The sequence below is a fragment of the Lonchura striata genome, chromosome 3, assembly GCF_050655825.1.
Source record: "Lonchura striata isolate lonStrDom1 chromosome 3, ASM5065582v1, whole genome shotgun sequence".
Classification (NCBI taxonomy): Eukaryota; Metazoa; Chordata; class Aves; order Passeriformes; family Estrildidae; genus Lonchura; species Lonchura striata.
In genome coordinates, this window is record NC_140705.1 from 59,981,137 (window position 1) to 59,997,775 (window position 16,639).

General features: G+C 40.0%; 1 protein-coding gene across 9 annotated transcripts in view; it reads left to right on the forward strand.

The window, feature by feature from the left end:
* Positions 1–16,639, forward strand: part of ARID1B (AT-rich interaction domain 1B) — a 325,659-nt gene that overhangs the window by 217,614 nt on the left and 91,406 nt on the right. For all 9 annotated transcript variants that reach the window (XM_085575256.1, XM_021532087.4, XM_085575257.1 and 6 more), the window contains one exon: positions 8,962–9,205. In XM_085575256.1, coding sequence (XP_085431382.1) covers positions 8,962–9,205 — 244 coding nt within the window. The remainder of the gene's footprint in view (positions 1–8,961; positions 9,206–16,639) is intronic.

Genomic DNA, 16,639 nt, shown 5'->3' on the forward strand with positions numbered 1-16,639 from the left:
TCTACTGATGGTCAAACGACACTCCACTGAGTTGCATTGGGTTCAGTGAAAATGAAGAGAAAAAGGAACAAGGATGAGAGGTTCTTGCATGAGGATGAGACAATGAATCTGAAGTGGCAAATTAAGCTAAATTTACTGAGGTAAACCTTGTAACACTAATTTCTGCCTGTTACCCCAGTATAATGTTACATATCCAGTATTTTAAATAAGACTTAATTAATTAATTAATATTGTTCTCTGAGGGAAGTCACTTTAGTCAGTTCCTTAAAAAGGTAGTCTTTATAACATTTATCAGTCTTCTTGATGTATACAGTTTTCTCCTCCTTTCTGCTTCTGATTCAAGAGGAAGAGATGGAAAGTTAACAGAGCCACCTGTGTTTTTGAAGTTTAAGATATGTCTGGGGCTTATTTACCATCTCATTGAATTGTGGTATTTGGTTACAGGGTGTTGTGGGAGAGAGAAGAAAGAGACGCAGTATGATGCACGCACAAGCCCTAAGCTAATGAAAAACTATGTTTTGTAGATGCTTATTCCCACGGTAACCTGCTGGGACAGACTTTTTTATCAAGCCATAACTCTACAAAGGGTATTAATATGAAAAAAAAGAAAAAAGCCAAGCGCTGTAGATCAAGAGTTTTTAAACTTTGGGCATACAGGTGTATTGGTTCAATCCGTTGTTTAAGCCTTTTGTTGTGCTCCATGCATAGGTGTCCTTGGGCTGTCAGAACAGCTCACTTGTTACCAACTTGCCTAATTTACTGTGGCTTTCAGTGATCAGTGGGCAGTTGCTTGTTGGACCAAAGCTTCATTCTCTCAGCTGCAGCCTCCAAATCAGATAGTATTGTAGGTCTAAAGTTGCAAGCACTGTTAATGCCTTCTGGATGCCATGTGGAATGGGATAGTCTGAGAAGCACATCAGAAAGATGTAGAAAGATGTTAATTAACAGTTGCAAAACAGGTGTGTTGTGACTCAGGGTATGTGTGTAGTAGTAAACAGTAAGGTACATGCAGCCACATGAGGTTGTGTGGTCATGTTCAAAGTGCTTCTCCTATGTGAGGTGCCCTGCACAGACCTATTGAGAATTTCTGCACTGCAGTCTCGTGGGTGTGTCCAGGTGAGACATGGTGTGAATTTTACCACATTACATGTTATGGTATTCCGAAGTTTTTTGTTTGTTCCTTTCTGCTTGAGCCACACCTTCACAATATCAGGTTTTTGAATATATAGTCTCAAAGACAGATGGTCTACGTCTGACTGCATGTGCTGCAAGTTTCCAAAGCATGATGGCCAGAGTAAATGGAATTAAGCAGTACTTTTTAATGCATATTGCTGCTGCTCTTGCTGAAATGTTTGGTCTCTTTCAGATCTACCACCCCGTATGTTCTATTAATAATGTCTAGTTCTTTCTCATATGCCTTTGCTCAAATCTATGTTTGTTTTTCCTATGATTTGGTACTCCTTCTTTACTTAGTCTGATTTCTTTCTACAGCAGCTGTGAAGTAGAGTAAGTAGGTAATGGGAGGAGGACTAGCAGCTAGCTACATGGTGTTTTCCCTGTGGCTTGATGCTGAATTCAGCATGGCCAGAAGCACAGCCAGGAGAGCAGTCTGGGCTGATGAGCAGGGTGGTTGCACAGTGTCCATTCAGGTTAAACATCAGGATGGCATCACTAGGCTTCCTGTATAGAGGGCGAAGGATAGTGATCCCCAAAAGAGCAAATTCCAGAGAGCTTGTAAGATTTTGGATCAGTACATGGTTTGCTTAATTCAGCTTCCTCTCTGTTTTATCCTGCCAGTTTAGTCTGTCTTATCCCTGTGGAGGCAATAACGGAAGATGTTATGTCTCACATCACTGTTCTTTATACAAAAAACCCTTTAGGTTTAACAGAAGGAATTTCATGTTTGGGAGTGGCTAAATTTGGTACTAGGCATGGGAAGTAGTATAGAATTATATTAGATTACTGTTACAAAAACACAACTTTTCTTTCTTCTTCATAGGGGCCATTTGTTGTGGTTTTCATTGATTTGGTTGTTTTAAAGGTTGATGGTTTATTGATGATAAATGACTGATGCTGTAGCTACAAGAGTTGTTAGCTGGGAATTTTTCTTTGCTACAGTACTGAAGAAACAAATGACTCCTAAGGGTTTGGGGCTTTTTGTTTTTAAATTTTATTTCCAGAAATTCTACGTGCTAAGCATTCTGCTTCAGAGATAAACAGGAAAGATTGTATTTTGAGAGATGCGCTGTTACTGTTTTTCTGTTCTGGAGATTTACTCTTTATTTATTATAAAGTATCCTTGTCAGACAGGCTGTGTGTCCTATGCTTTACAGTCCTTGCTAGACTTTGTCAATTTGCTTTGATGGCACATAGGTCATTAGTATTTATCATTTCATACACAGGAGTCAGTGTTTATAAACCAGTGAATTTTTGCTGTTAGGTTACTTGATAGAGCTGTAGGACTCAGGAGCCCCTTCCTGGTAACTTCCCGCAGTGAGTGGCACTTGGCACAGGCAGGGAGAAGCATGGCTGGTGGGGCCTTCATCTGCTGTCTCATCAGTTTTGAATTCCTAGATGTCATAAGTTGATTTTGGTGTAAAGCTCTTGTCTGGACAAGCAAATACAAAATCCCAGTGTGGATCATTTCAGATATAGAAATGTGATTGTATTCATCCTAGCAACTTCTTCTCATCCCACGTGTGACAGATACGGGCAAGTCATATTCTGTTCTTGGATTCCTGTATCCCTAGGTCAAAAGCTTTTATTTTAGGTGAGGTTGTCTTACAACAAAGATCCTTTGCAGTAAAAAATTACTCTTTCTTTGAATGAACAGTCTTTTGCTTAGTAATTGGTTGTAAGCTGTGATTTGAATCTGGTTTTCCAAGTCAGCTTTTTGTAGATAACTTCTTGAAGACTGATCTAATTCCAGGATCTCATAGATTGAAAGGACATCAGGCAGGGCAGTGTCACTGCACTGTTTGATTGCACATCTTCTTGGTTGCTTAAGTGAATATAAGGCTTTTGGGAAAAATATTTTTGCATCTTCAGGGACTTGCCTGTAAAACTTCTCAGAGAAAGTACTTGATACTGATCAGTGTTCTTGCAACACAATTCAGTAACCCAAGTTATTTTGGGAAGCATGTGAGGTCCACCGAATGAGAAGAATATGTTTCCCCAGCAAGTGGTGCTTTGTCACTAAGTTTAGCTCAAGAGCTAGTGTTTTTTTATCATATACTTAGAATTCCCTTCCTTTAAAATGGATAATAATAAACATTTATAGTTTATAACATGGAGGTTAAAGTTAAAAATCTGGTTAAAAATGCTGAAACATATAGTAAGTGGAATTAAATAAGATTTATAGATAACACGAGTATCATAAGAAGTACCTTTGCCTAGCTGTTGTCAAAATTTGTGTTTGTCTCACAAGTGAAACAAGCCCTGTCAATAGAAATCAAGAGTTTTCCTTGGGGAGGTGTTTGTATGAGAAGTGATCTTCTCTGCTTTTCCTGCTCCAGACCTTGATTTAACAAGATTCAGAGAATTAACCTTGTTTTCCCACAGAATTAATTTCTGTAAGGCATGTAAAAGGGATTTTGGCAGAAATGTAATGGCAGCCCTGCTGTCTCCTGTTAAACAATTTTTTAAAGATGTGCATTAGGTACTTTTATTGTGCTTAGATGAGGGTCATTATGCAGCTGGCGTGGAAAGAAGATATCCATGTTGGGAGTAGCAGCATTTGAAAATAAAAGAATTTTCCATGTGGTCCCACTCGTTGCTGCGCCCATGCGTTTTTCCGGTTGCGTAGGTGCTGGGAGGCTGTTAGCTCGCTCACTGCCTCCACAATGTGACCAGCAGGGCCTTTGGAAGACTTCTTGAAACATGCTATTATCGGCTGCTTTGTGATGAAAAGAGGTCTTACAAATATCTTGAAATTTAAACAGAGCTATTGTGGGTTTTCCTTTTGTGCGCATATGTGTGTTTGTCAGCCAAATCATTTGTTCAAAGTTAATCTCAATTACAGAGCATATTGTTCATAATCCCCCATGGCTCCAAAACAATAGCAGAGTGTATGTCTGTTTGAATATATATTTACATACTTACATGTGAAATATGTTTGCTTGTATATATAATTTTGCTTCTAAAGTGGTGATTCATGTTAAAGAGATGGATATTTCATGCAGGATCCTGTCTTTTGAGCAGCACCATCCTAAGGAAATAGTGCAGGAAGGCCTGAATGGAATGAGCAGGCTTTGATCCTGCAGCCAGTCAGTTGATGCAGTTCCCTGCGTGCAGTGCTGGGATTCATCCTAGCACAATGAATGGTAGGGTAGGCTGGGGGGTTCAACTACTTGGAGACAGAAGGGTTTTGTGTATCTTTAATTTTAATACCTATGTCTTCTATTTTAATATCTCTGCTTTTCTTCTACTCCCTGAGCATAAAGGAACTGGTAGGCAAGAGTTGGAAAATTTAAATAAACCATAGGTTGTATGTGCTCTGCATAATCCCCACAAGAGAGCCCCAGCTGCAGTAACTTCTTACAGAACTTAGGCTGTGATTTAGTGGTGTCAGAACTCCACTAGCAAGGTGCCCCACATTTTCTCCTGCTGCTGATTTCAGAGAAGGTACTCATCCTTTTTCAGCTGTAAGTATTTAGCAAGGAATTTCCTTAAAATCTTGGTTGGTGTCTGCTGAGACATTGCTATGCAAAGCTTGCACCTGCACAAATTTTTGCTCCACAGTGAATGCTGTAGTCCTGTCACACTTGCTGTGTAAAATTGTGGTGGTATTGCTGAGCTACTGTAGTCTCCCTTTTGCTGTTTATAGAATCTAGGTGTGCTCCTTGAGCAAGTAAATGTTGTTATATTATATATGGATATTTGTAGGGGTTTTCTTCGTGTGGTCTCTTTGTAGCTTTGGGTTTTCTGGCTCTGGATAAACAGTTTGCTTCCTTCTACCCCTTGCTGCCCACGTTGCAGTAGTAAAATGGTCTGCTGTTTCAAGTGTCTCTCCTGTCACTCTGATAAGATCATGCCACCAGGAAGGCACAACGTTATAATCCCAAGCACAATGTGATCCTGTTCATTTCAGCTCTTGTTCTTGCCAGATGGACAAGAAAAAAGGTCGTGCATAGGTGGAAGTTGAGGCTAGAACTGAAAATAGTTGAAGATAAAACACTACTTAAAGAGATAAATCCTGCATGGGGACATTTCAGTTTGTAATCATGGTGTTTTGTAGAAATTAACTTTGAAAACTAGTAAGGATGTCTGCAATAATACAGGTATAAAACTAACATAGAGAATACAGAATTGTAATACAGATTTGTGATGGGAGGGAGGAAATAATTTGTCCTTCATTTTTTCTAAGATTTTATTGTGAGATTTGAAAATATAGTCATAACAATACCACAGATAGAAATAATAAGATTGCTCTACAAGAAACAGATCTGTAAGGAACACAAGACTACTGGTAATTCTAAACTTGCTAGGTTTTACTGGAAGAAATGAGTGCTTTCCTGAAAAAAACCCTGAAAAGAGGCAAAATTTAAGTCATGCCTTAGGGTAAGGGGACTTCAGGCCCTTAAAAGAATCCCAGCAATTACCTAAGCTGCCAACTTTCGAACAAGATAAATGGAAGCACTGTAGCTTGAAGGTGCCTTGGTTTGAATGAGATGCAGTAAGTAAGGTCTTTCTGTTCTTTACAGGCATCATAGATCTGATACTACTTATAAAAGAAGAATAGACTTGGTGCCCTGCTGCCTAAATTGTCCTCTAGAGGAGTATTAGTTACAGAGCTTCTTTGTTAACTAGGCTGTATGCTTAAACCTCTGTGAATTTCTCCTATTAGCAGGCTTCCTAATAGCATTACGTAGTAGATATGCTAAGTAAATGCAAGTGTATCCATGTAATTGACATATATTATGCGTATCTGTATGTGTATACTGTTTTACATATAAATGTTTGTCATGTGGAATTTGCACAACTTCACTACTGTTCTGTTAAAATGAGATAAAAGAAAGTCAACTTCTGCTCTTTCTGTCCATATAAAGTGCTTCACATAAAGTCTTTCTTCTCCTTCTCTTTAATTTCCCAATTAGCTCTTTTAGTTGAGAGGTATTTCTAAAGCCTCTGTTTGCTGCAAGTTTCCCAGTTGCTTGTCAGCTCAGGCTTTCCACATTAGAAAACTAGGTAAGGCCTCGAAGTGTATGTTAAAAAAAAGAAAAATAACAAAATCAAAACACACAACTCACATCCCCCCCAAACAAATTCAAAAACCCAAACCATCCTGTACAGAACAGCTAATATTTCTTACTTTAGCCCACTTGAAGACAATGTAGGAAACCGTGTTGCACAGCCCAGACTTATAGATAGGTAACAATCCTTTGTGCCATCCTGAGACCAACCTCTTTCTTGGTTTTCTTTGTGTGTCTGATGAGTGAACACTATTATTGCATCCTGAGCAACATGTTGTTTTGAAGTTCCCCATTCCTAGGAGAAAATCCCACCTGGGGAATGCAAGGCCCTGCGGGTGTGCTGTGCCTGCCAGGCTGCTCCCTCAGCCTATGATGCTTGAGGGTGGTGGCATGGCTTGACAATTTAAATAGGCTGGTGCCATGCAAGCTTTTCTCTTCTTTTTCCACCTTGGTGAAGGAGTTTCATCAGGTGGTTGAAGAAATTCCTGGAAAGCAGGCACTCGAGAAGATGCCTGAGACTCACCAGTTGTTCTGCTCTTGTGGAAGGCTGGAGAAATCACTGTGACCTGATGAGAAAAGTGAATTTCAGTGCCATCCTCAAGTTTTGCCTTAATCTGTGAACAGCAGATAATTTCATCAAAGACAGTGTTAATTTCTTCATGGCTTTTCCATTATCCTGGCAAATTTGTTTTTTTCAAGTACTTTGGTTTGCCAACACAAATGAAAGCTTTACTCCACCCACCCTTTAAAAATCTTTATTATTCTAAACGTAAATCCGTGTGCTTTCTATACCTTCTGTCAGTTGTGTGCTTATCTGTTTTTTAGACAGAATTTATATTCCTTTGGAATAGGCTCTATTCTGCAACATTCAGTTTTCAGAGGTTTATTCTATGCTTTTCAACAGCATTTGTTTTATCAGCACTTCCTGCTGCATTTGTTACACATGACGACAGCAGTGATTTGATTCCATTTAGAAGAATACCATATTATGTATGGAAAAGCAATAATTGCTTACCTGTTTGCCAAATACATTCTACTGTGAAAAATATCTAGTGTTGATCTATGCAGTACCAAACACTGTTATTTCTTGTTTACATTTTCTACAGTTGATAGTTCCAAAAAGCCCCAAGGAAAATAGTTTATTGCCCACTTCATAATTAAATTTCCATTTGTACGGATTTGGAAGCCTATTCTTGAGTGAATGCAGTATCTACATGTAGACTGAAGTTTTAGCCTTAATTTTTACTTTTCATGTGCCTAATGGCATTTGGGTACAATTTCATGCTTGTCAGAAAAAGCAGAATTTAACTGTGGTGAGAGTTGTTCTTGAAGTATTTGTGGGAACTCCTTGGAAATAAGCAAGATGCCCTGCAGAGAGCTGAGTTGGGTGGTTTGTATTCGCTGCCCTTACCCACAAGGAGGAATAACTTGTAGCATTCTACGTGGCTTCTAGTAAATGTTAGCAGTGCTTAAACTGTTATTCTTCCTCTTCTGTGCCTTGGAAGGCAGGGTCTAAGTACACCATGTGAGTTCAAGTCTGTGACGTCTAAAAATCTTCATTTTTCATTATGAAAATTAGGCAGCACTAAGGCTTCACTTCCTGAGCTCCTTGCTCAGGCAGAACCCAGTTCTTTTTGTGCTGTTCAGACAAGGGGTCCTGCTGTCTGTGCTGCAGCCACTTGCATGAGCCAAAAAATGATGTCAGGACCAGTCAAAGTAATGCACCCTGTCATCCCAGTTATTTCAAGTCTCGGGGTCATTTGATGACCTGATCTATATGTAAGGTAGATCCGTGCCACTTTTTTGAGCTTTAATTTGCTAATAGAAATAGTAACATAGTAACATGCTTCTCGTGAACTGAAAATATCTGCCAGCATTTTTTCTGACATTTGGGGAGCGTGTGCTTGCTTTGTCAAAGCATTCTTGGTTTTTCATTTCTGATCTTAAAATTATTTAAAACGCCTAATTACTCCCACAGATTCAAAGACCAGTATAACTCCCGTGTTACAGCTTGAGGGAATATGTCCAGCAGTTCATAGTTAGAATTCAAATGTGCTGTGACCTACAGAAGAAATTTCTCATTGAAAATGCAGAAGTTATGAGCTGAAATGGAGTACCTGTTTAGTTTAGCAGTGTAGTCAGATGAAATTGAAGAGAAACTCTGAGCTGTACATTGGTATTTGGTGGGAGTGAGGAAGCAGCAGTCCTTGTTCCTTGGTGGCCAGCAGATCCAGTGCTGCTGCTGAGGGCAGGGCCTCTTCTCATCTCCTTGTTGCAAGGCAAAGGAGCTGCAAGGGAGTGTTAGAGGGCTGCATATTTTACACTCTTCTTCTCTCATTGTACTCCTTTAGAGTGGAATGTATAAGCTGTGATTGTAATGGTAGCAAACCCCAAAATTAAATACTGTGTGAAAGTGAAACTGATGTATCATTTTCATTAGTTTTGGTATGCTCAGGCAGAATTTGTGGGATTAATTTTGAAAGCTTAATCCAGATGGAAAAGGTTAAATTCAATGCTGAATGAATTTGGTTCCAAATCATTTGTTGCCCTTGCTTGCTCTTTTTCTCAAAAGAATTAGATATTAAGCAGAGAATTGTGCATACCATCCTTGTTTTCTGCCATCATTTAACTACGTGTTAAATGTTAAAGACAACCTCTCAGTTATCTGCTGCAGTAAGTAAACAAATGGATCTATTGCCATGCCAGCTCTTGAGTCCTGTGGCCTGAGTATTCATGCAAGCACTTATGTTCATTTTTCCTTTTTCCTCAGGATTTATCTGGATCCATTGACGACTTGCCGACTGGAACTGAAGCTACCCTCAGCTCGGCTGTTAGTGCGTCAGGCTCTACGAGCAGCCAAGGGGAGCAGAGCAACCCCGCACAGTCTCCGTTTTCCCCTCATGCTTCTCCACATCTCTCTGGCATCCCTGGGGGCCCATCACCTTCCCCTGTAGGCTCACCTGTTGGAAGCAACCAGTCAAGATCTGGTCCCATTTCTCCAGCGAGTATTCCAGGTAAGTTTGTTCTAACAAATAAAATTTAATAAATTGGTAGGTTTATTAAATACGTAAATAAATACTCCCATATTCTGAACTAATTTATTTTCTGAGAATCCTGTATTTTCAGGGCTTTTCTGAAAAAAATGCATATTTAGAGTAAATTCAATCTGAACGTCAGCTGCCAAGCCTTCAGAATGCTCAAAGTTCTGAACTTGACTCCACATAGGTGTTTGATAAATGTCTTTATCATCAACCAATATGAATACTTAATTGTAGTTTTTGTATTTGGTTTGTGTGTCATTTTTCACATGCTTCTCTCAATTATTTACAGACCTTTTTTGTTCTAACTGTATTTTTGTTGGGTTTGGCTCTTCAGCTTGAATGGTGGTTACAGACCTGCAGGATGAGGCAGTACTGTGGCAATGTAATTTTGGACATGAATACAGAATACTGTATAAGATATTTCTGAATATTTGCAAAGATGAACAAGTTACTAGGGATTCAGCTCCTCCAGTAGTAATTGGAATACCAGTGGCAGCCTTGCCACTCACTCTCTTGTTCAGTTCACAGTATGACACACCGTCATGTATATTCAGAAATTTGTGGAAATCTGTTAAGATACTCAGAAGAAAAAAATGGCATATATTAATTTCAGTTCTTACCTTATCCCCACCCATCTGGCATGTTACTTACTCCAGAGGGTCAGACAGCAAATTGTATTTAGTATTGCAGGTGTGTTTATTCTCTTTCTGATGCTCAAGTTTTTGTATTATCTTCTGACATTTTGAATACTAGGGGAATTCCTAAGAGTAGGAGAGTGCTGACATTACCCTAGGGATAAAATCAGTTGCTGACAAAACCACAAAATAATAAACATGGACCTCAGTTAAAAGAAACAAAAGCAGAAGTGCCTTTTTGTTAGGTGATTTGAGTGTTGCTGTAAACCAAATGCTGGTTAAAATTGAGAGAGTAGAATGTGTTTTGGTATTTGATACAAAGGTATCTGTGTAAAATGTTCCTGCCTGTTTGTCTACAGAGGTTAAACTAGATAAGCAGAGGGAAGTAAGCTCAGTGCACACAGGAATGTTTAGTACTAAATGTGACCTGAGCATGTTGAGTCCTGATGCTGTGTGCATGCCTTGCAGTTATTTCTTCCCTCTCCAGCCATTCTGACTGGCAACACATGCTCAGGTGGAGCAGGAATAGTGGGGACAGAGTATTTGCATTGTATGCAGTGTGGTAGCTTTGTATTTCCAAGGTGTTTCCCAGTATTTGGTGTAAGAAATCCATCTCTGTTGTTGAGTGAAGCCAGATAGTCCACCTGGCTGGAAAGGTAACATTTTGCCACAGTCAGATTCAGGTGAATAAATGGATTGGCATTTTAGCAGCCTGATTGCTGAATAGGGAAAAAATGTTGTGATGCTGAAAATAGGTTTACTGTAGCCATGATATGTAAGGACGAGCGTATGTGTGTAGGGGGAGAGTAATAACTTTTATGAAACCACCTGATCCCCAAGGGGTAAAAATAGAAGGGATATGGACTCAGAGGTCAGGGTCAGAGTCACTTCATCGTTTCAGATGAGCCCCAAAAGCTCATTTTATAACTTACCTAGTGGAAAGCATTGTCTCTACATAAAAACTGTGCCACCATTTTGCACGGTGGTTTTCTGGTCTGCTGCAGTAACACAAAAGCAATTCTTTCTCAGGAACGATTTCTATGAATGGTGCTAAATCAAAATCACCCTGCACTGTTTCCCTGTCATAGACAAGCTTCTGGTCTCTGCAGCTCTTGCTAAAGGTGAACTCCCAGGCGTGAGCTAAGGCAGTACTCTCCGTAGGGCAGCCAGGCAGCTGCAGTAGCATCACTGCTGCTTCTGCTGTTTCTCGAGCTACAAAAAGCAGGAGCAAGGCTGCTATTTAAAGCCTTGTGACAGAGGGATGCTGCTGGGTGCTGGGGCTTTCAAGCCGCATGAATTAGACTGTGCTTTCACCTAAGTGTGTTCACACCATTGTTCTTCATTACAAGGACTTAGGTAGCTTTTATCATCAGCTGCATTCATGAGACGCTAAGAAAAAGTAACACAGAGCTTGTTTGCGTTTCTGTGGCTGTTGCAGCAGTCAGGTTGTAGACATTTTTAAACATAAATTGTGTAGTACAGCACCTTGCCTTTAGTAATTTTGTTCTCTGCTATTTTCTTCTCTGTTCTCACCCTACCCTTGTTTGTTCTGACCTCATTCCTCTCCTATTACCTCCTGCGATGTTGTGCTACAGTTTCTCAATGTGACATAGATTGGCTCTTTCAATCATTCTCTCTCCAGCAAGTCATTGTAAAATGAGCAGCTGTTGTGTTGCTGATAGCTATGGCTAGGGAAAGCCAAAATGTTGCAGGGGGTTCTTGGTGGGAAGACCATTAAAATAAAGGTGTTGCTTTCCCAGGGTTTACTGGAAGAGAAGCATCCTTTTCCCAATGGCTCCTTCCTTGCAACAAAATTGAAAACTAATTTAACATCAAAAGGGCAGACAAACAAACAGCCCCCATTAAACCTCCCAAATGGCTGATTCTCTTCCACTGCCTGTTTAAGCTGTCTCCGCACCCCTCTGTAATCCTGCCACCCTGCATTGCTTTCTGCTGCACACCACAAATTTCACAGGAGCAGCCTGGCACAGGCAGCACTGACATTGGCACGTCCCTAGCTCAGTGGGCATTTCCTTCCTGTGCTTTCTGAAATACTGGATGGATATTTTGTGTGGTAAGTGGCACATGCATATACAGCCTTTGTTTCCATTCACATTACCAGAACAGACCAGGGAGATTAACTCCTAAGAGCAGAAAACGCAACTTGGATGGATTTTGTTCAGAAAGGTAGTTTTCTCTCAAAATCAGAAGACTTCTTTTCAGATGTATGTTGATTACAGGGCTGAAATCCTACTCTTCTATGATTTCCACTGATTCAAAATTACATTAAGATTTCCTATTAAGTAGATCATTATTCTGTTTTGCCAGAAATCCTGATCTCTTTATTTTGTAGCCATCTTTATAATTAAGGTACATATTCTTCCAAAGAATGAGATACTGATGCCCCGCACTGCTTTGGGTCTTGAACTGTGCCTTATTCAACCCTAAACCATTAGTGGAAGCTGACACAGCATATATCAAAATGCACTGTTGTTGCAGAAGATTTAGTGGCTGTTAATTTCACTTTTCTCTTTTTTTTTTCCCTTTCCCTCCTGCTCTAACAATTCCAGTTTACTAACAAAGCAAAAATGTAAATAAGCTAAGCTCCCCTTTCTCCCCCCATCCCCAATTTTGATCTCACTGGCCAAAGGCTTTTGTCAGCTCTTTCTCCCTTGCGGTGTAAGCAGCAAAATTTTTTTAATATTAAGAGTTCTGAGAAAGATTGCTGATAGGCCAGGAATCCCTTAACCCATGATGGACAAGCAGATTTTGTACAAGTTAATAGATTCTATTATTTTTAAACCCCTACAGCAATTTTTATACACATAGAAGAGAAGGGTATGCTATGCTAATAATGAGTAGCAAATGCTGCCTTTAGCAATATGTGATTTTTTTTTTTTCACATGGATCAGTATTTTGACTTAGCTTGTATAGACCAGTATTTTGACTTGTGCTTTTAAGACATTCCATGTACTTTCTGAAGAAACAAGTTTATTTTCACTCTGTTAAGCATCAGCTACATTGTTGTTTTTGTTACAGTTGTCTTCTTTCACTGAGGAACTTGGATACAGATGAAGTTAGAATTTCCAGAAAGAAATCCCTCTGATGCTCTGTTTTAAGAGTGTTATTGCTGGGCTTCTTAATTTTTGTTAACCAGTCAGCCTCTTCCTCTGATTAAAAATACCCCAAATTTTGATAGTGATAATTATATGAATCAATGATTAATCCATTCAGTGTTAAACTCTACTCTCTGCAAACCTGGAGGTCTTTCACACCTGTATTGATCAGCTAGCTGGCTTGAATTCCAGGATCCATCAGAATTACAGCATTACAGCCAGCACTCCAGGCAAAAAAGAGGAGCAAGAGGAAAATTGTATACCCAGATGGAACAGTAAGAGGAATACTTGTCTTGGTGTGCATGTTTAGTCAATGCGTGTGGCTGAAATGATGCAAGAAGAAAAACAAGGGACATTGTGCTACAAGAATCTGAAAAGGAGTGATGCTTTCTTTCATACTTCATGAAAGAGAAGCCTACCAGTTGAACCAGTTTCCAGAAGATAGTACAGAAGATAGTATTTTTCCAAATTATTTTTTAAAATAAACTATTGTTTTACTGTAGATCTTATTTTAAAAAATAATTTGGAAAAATATTTTTCTTGGGATTGAGTTATTCTACATATTTAACCTGTGAATCACCACTATTTGTATATTATATGACATGGTCCTTTTTTAAATATATTTGAGGGAGACAAGACTACAGTATGAAAGTGATAAACACCGTTTAATGTCTTTGTGGGTGATATAGACAGTGGGATTGAGTGCACCCCCAGTGGCTTTGCCATGACACAAAGCCGTGCAGTGCAGTTGTCACACAGAGGGAAGGGGTGGCATCCAAAGAGACCTGGGCAGGCTTCAGAGGAGGGGCTGTGTGAGCCTCATGAAGCTCAGTAAGGCCAAGTGCAAGGTCCAGCACCTGGGTCAGGTGCAGGATGCAGATGCAGACTGGGCAGAGAATGGATTGAGAGCAGCCCTGAGGAGGAGGACTCGGGGGTGTTGGTGGAGGAGAAGCTCAGCAAGACCCAGCAATGTGCACCTGCAGCCCAGAGAGCCAACCTTCTGCATCAAAACCAGTGTGGCCAGCAGGGTGAGGGGATTCTGCCCCTCTCTGGTGAGACCCAACCTGAAGTTCTGCATCCAGCTCTGGGGTCCCCGACACAAGCAGAAGCTAAGTTGGAGCAGGTCCAGGGAAACACCACAAAGGTGATGAGAGAGCTGGAGCACCTCTTCTAGAAGACAGCTTGAGAGAACTGAGGTTTTTCAGCCTGAAGAAGTGATGGCTCTGGGGAGACCTTGTGGCAGGCATCCTTCTAGCACTTACAGGTCACTTACAGGAAGGCTGGAGAGGAACTGTTTAAAAGGACATGAGCAATAGGTCAAGGGGGAATAGCTTTAAAGTGAAAGGATGTTTAAATTAGATATTGGGGAGAAGTTCTTCACTGTAAGAATAGTGAGGCACTGGAACAGGTTGCCCAGAGAATCTGTCAATGCCCCATCCCTAGAAGTGTTCCAGGCCAGGTTGGATGAGACTTTGAGCAACCTGCTCTAGTGGAAGGTGTCCCTGCCCATGACAGGGGGAGGAGGGTTGGAACCAGACAAACTTTAAGATCCCTTCCAACCCAAACAAATGTGTGACTCTATTAATTTGTAATACTATGTTTTTTGTTGAAGCTTTAAATACCCTAAAGTAATTGTAAAACAAGAGGGGATCATATTCTTGTAAAATGGATTTTTACAAATATTCAGGGGAATACTGTCTAGAAAGATTGTTTTAACACATCTATCAATGTTTCTCCCTTGGCTTCTCCGGAGGCAAAAATCTTGCAACAGCTTGTTGCAAGGAAGATGCATGCTGTTCATTGGCATCCAGACCAGAAAAAAGCCAAAACACAAAATGTCATTGACGTAGCTATGTTCTTAATCACTTCTAGTGCACAGAACATATAATCAGCAGTTTTGCAAATCTAGAATGCTTATAAATGAAATATGTGAATGTTTCACATAGTAGTAGTTTAAAATCCTTTCTTTTGAATGGTTTGTACAACATTTAGAGTGTTTCTGTCTTTTCAAAGGATGAAAAAATAAGCAAATTGTAAAGCACTCTAGCTCAAGGCATTGCTTCTAGCACAGGGAGCATCTAGCCTGTAATACCTATTAGAATTCAGCCCAGGTCACAACTAATGAATAATCTGTTGTCTCAAGGCTTCATGAAATAACTTGTCTCATCAGGTTTTGTGAGGAAAGCCTATGCTACAAAAGGCACTATAAAAACTCCTATTATACTTGCAATGTTGCCAGAGATCAGGGAGGTGTCCTTCTCTGCAGAGGTGGTCTTTCCAGAACAGGTGCAGGAGATGAAAAGAGATGGAGACACGCTGTTCAAGTTCCTCCTGTTCAGTTTTCATGATGACAGAGGGCTTCATTTTCCACAGGCATCAACCTGATGGTTTTTTATTGGCCCAAAGTTAGGTATCAGATAGAAAAATAGTAAGTCACCAAAAAAAACCATGCCCTGGGTGGTTATTTTTATAGGTAGTTTATGGGGTTTAGTTTTAAGTGGTTTCACTTGCTTAATATCTGGTAATATCTTCAATATCTTTATATTTCATAGTCACACATTGCAGTTTTAGTGTTTAATTGCTATCTTAAGCCAGTGCCAAACATTTCTGCACTATAAACGGAAAACCTTGAAGGATCCAGCACTGAGATTTGTCCAGCACCGTCCCACAGATGGCCAGATCAGTGGCATTCACATCCCCATAGCTGTGCTGTGCCCCATATCTGGTTTGTCCTCTTTGCTGGTTCCTGCCAGGCCTGTTTCCACCATCCTGGCAATGTCTGAGCAGCCCGCATGGCGGGGCATCTGCTGCTGTGGACGCTGCGGCAGCACACACACACACAGGCCACTTCTTGTAGCTCTGTGAGTCACTGGTAGCACCCTGCTGGTACAAATCCATCTAGAGTACGAAGGCTGTTGAAATCCAATTAACATATTTGCATAATTATGCATGTGCTCTGCTTCACGTAACAAAATTCAAATATACTTAACCACAGCCAAGATTTGACAGGTATGTTTGTTATTAGTTTTAGCTGCATGTTCTAAGGCCATCCTTGGACAGTTATTGTTTACATTTGCTCATTAACCTATGTATTTCTTTGTAACTTTTTTTCTCAGCCCGTTTATGTTTTTGTCAAGAAATTTAAAGTGATGTGTGTTTGGTTTTGTATGTTTGGGGGTTTTTATTCTGTCATTATTTAGCTACACAAATGTAGATTGTCTCTCTTTATTTGTGTTGGCAAATAGGGCATTCATTTGCTTTTTATCATCAATTAAAAGGTTGTTTCTCACTCCCTTGTCCCTTGCAATACTAAGCAGTGATTAATGAGCAAATGGGAAAAGTCTCTCACGTCTCCATCAGTGTGTTTTTGTTGTTGTTGACAGGTGGTTGTTATACCTAGATAAAATAGAGCATAAATGCCATAAGGTATTTGGTTTCTCTGATGGGATAGGCTGCTTCAGTTTTCACTTTTTCAGCAGACTATGTATCACTGCCGTGAGAGATATTTAAAGTGGCCTTCATGCTTCATAGTTAGTGTCAGACTTGACTAGACAGATACGTGGTGTGTCCCTCCTTAGAAGGTTTCTGAGCAATTGCAAATATGGCTTGAATTAATTCTATGCCTCAAAAGAAGAACATTTTCACTACCTCCAGAT